General features: G+C 42.1%; 1 protein-coding gene across 1 annotated transcript; it reads left to right on the forward strand.

The window, feature by feature from the left end:
• Positions 1 to 874: 874 nt before the first annotated feature.
• Positions 875 to 1,384, forward strand: LOC112466739 (the record flags this gene model as incomplete). Its single annotated transcript, XM_025035006.1, has 2 exons — positions 875 to 1,079; positions 1,148 to 1,384. Coding segments are annotated over exons 1-2 (403 nt in total), but the record flags the coding sequence as incomplete, so codon positions are not given.
• Positions 1,385 to 1,435: the final 51 nt, after the last annotated feature.

Here is a 1,435-nt window from a genome sequence, read left to right on the forward strand (position 1 = left end):
CAGAGTCAACAGTTGTGTCTGCTGAACGTACCCATTGAAACGGAGATGAAGAAAATACTCAAGAGAGGAGCCACGTTTGTATACGCCCAGCGCCGCGCTGAATGGCTCTTCTTTTGTGTGAGTATCCCCTCTATCTCCGTTTCGACTGTTTCGGGCCGCGTCGCCCGCCGCGTGACTCGCGTTTTAACTGTGGCATCACTGCGAAAAAAAAACTCTTTTAAATTTGTGACGTTTTGTGATCGTTTGTAAGTGCGTCATGTTTCCACGGCCCGATTTACGGCAAAATTATAACATCGATGTTATAACTACTGACATTAAATGCCGTGTAAACGCCCTTTTAATGTCAGTAGTTATAACACCAACGTTATAAATCGGGCCGTGCAAACGTAGTTATAGTCGAAACGGAAACGGACCATTACGGATAGGTTAGAATCGGGAGTCTGGGCCTCGAAAACGGCGCGGCTCGAGCGGTCCGCGGAAGCGGTGGTTCTCAAGGTACCTACTGATGGACGCGGCAAATGCCGCGCGCGGCAGCGCGGCAGTTCAGAAGGAACTAGAATCTAGGGGCTTCTGAACTACTCCTACGTTGCCGCATTGAAGTTAGATCAATCCAACTTCATTTGCGGCATCGGCGGCATCGCACAAGTGAGCAAAATTTAACGATGGCCGGAGTGGAGATTCCAAAGGTTAGTGTATATTTATGTTTGTATAATGATTTTAATAAAAAAATGTTAAGATAGCAATCATAAAAGTAATATATATATATATATATATATGATTGTTTATAATCATTAAGATTGGAGGTTAAGTATTTTTTTTTTACGTTTTGGAAAACAAACATACCGTAACATGTGCAAACAAATTATCTATTTCAATTCTTATAAATATTTATGACTTGGAACCGAACTTTCGAATGACAAACCAGATGATATTGATATTTTTTTTATTGCAGAAAGTACACACATGCGGAATGTGCGAGACAATTCTCGAGGAGCAAGAAATACCGTCCCATGAATGTTGGGCAAATTATCCAGGGATTGTTTGTGACGAGAACACCCTCTATTTGTACCCCCAATGTGGTAAGTAAAATATGAAAGGAATGATATAATATTATTTAAGCGAATGTAACAATTTTAATATCTTATAGAGAATGGAGACATTGTGTGTCGAAGTGCGATTGACGGAGCAGAATTGTTTGTTACAAAGTCGCATCTTCCGACAAGCGAAGAGCTGCTAACACCGAGCCTGGGGCGAAACCTTGAGGAACTAATAATTGCAGAAGTGTCGGCACGAGAGCTGTTGTGGAACCAAAAAATAAATATAGCAAAACGTGACAGACGAACTGTACAACAGCTTTGGGAGCAAGTGGCTGATGCGACAAATGGTACGTGTGTGTGTGTGTGTGTGTGTGTGTGTGTGTGTGTGTGTGTGTGTG

The sequence above is a fragment of the Temnothorax curvispinosus genome, unplaced genomic scaffold, assembly GCF_003070985.1.
Source record: "Temnothorax curvispinosus isolate PA1 unplaced genomic scaffold, ASM307098v1 QBEX01016529.1, whole genome shotgun sequence".
NCBI classification, from domain to species: Eukaryota; Metazoa; Arthropoda; class Insecta; order Hymenoptera; family Formicidae; genus Temnothorax; species Temnothorax curvispinosus.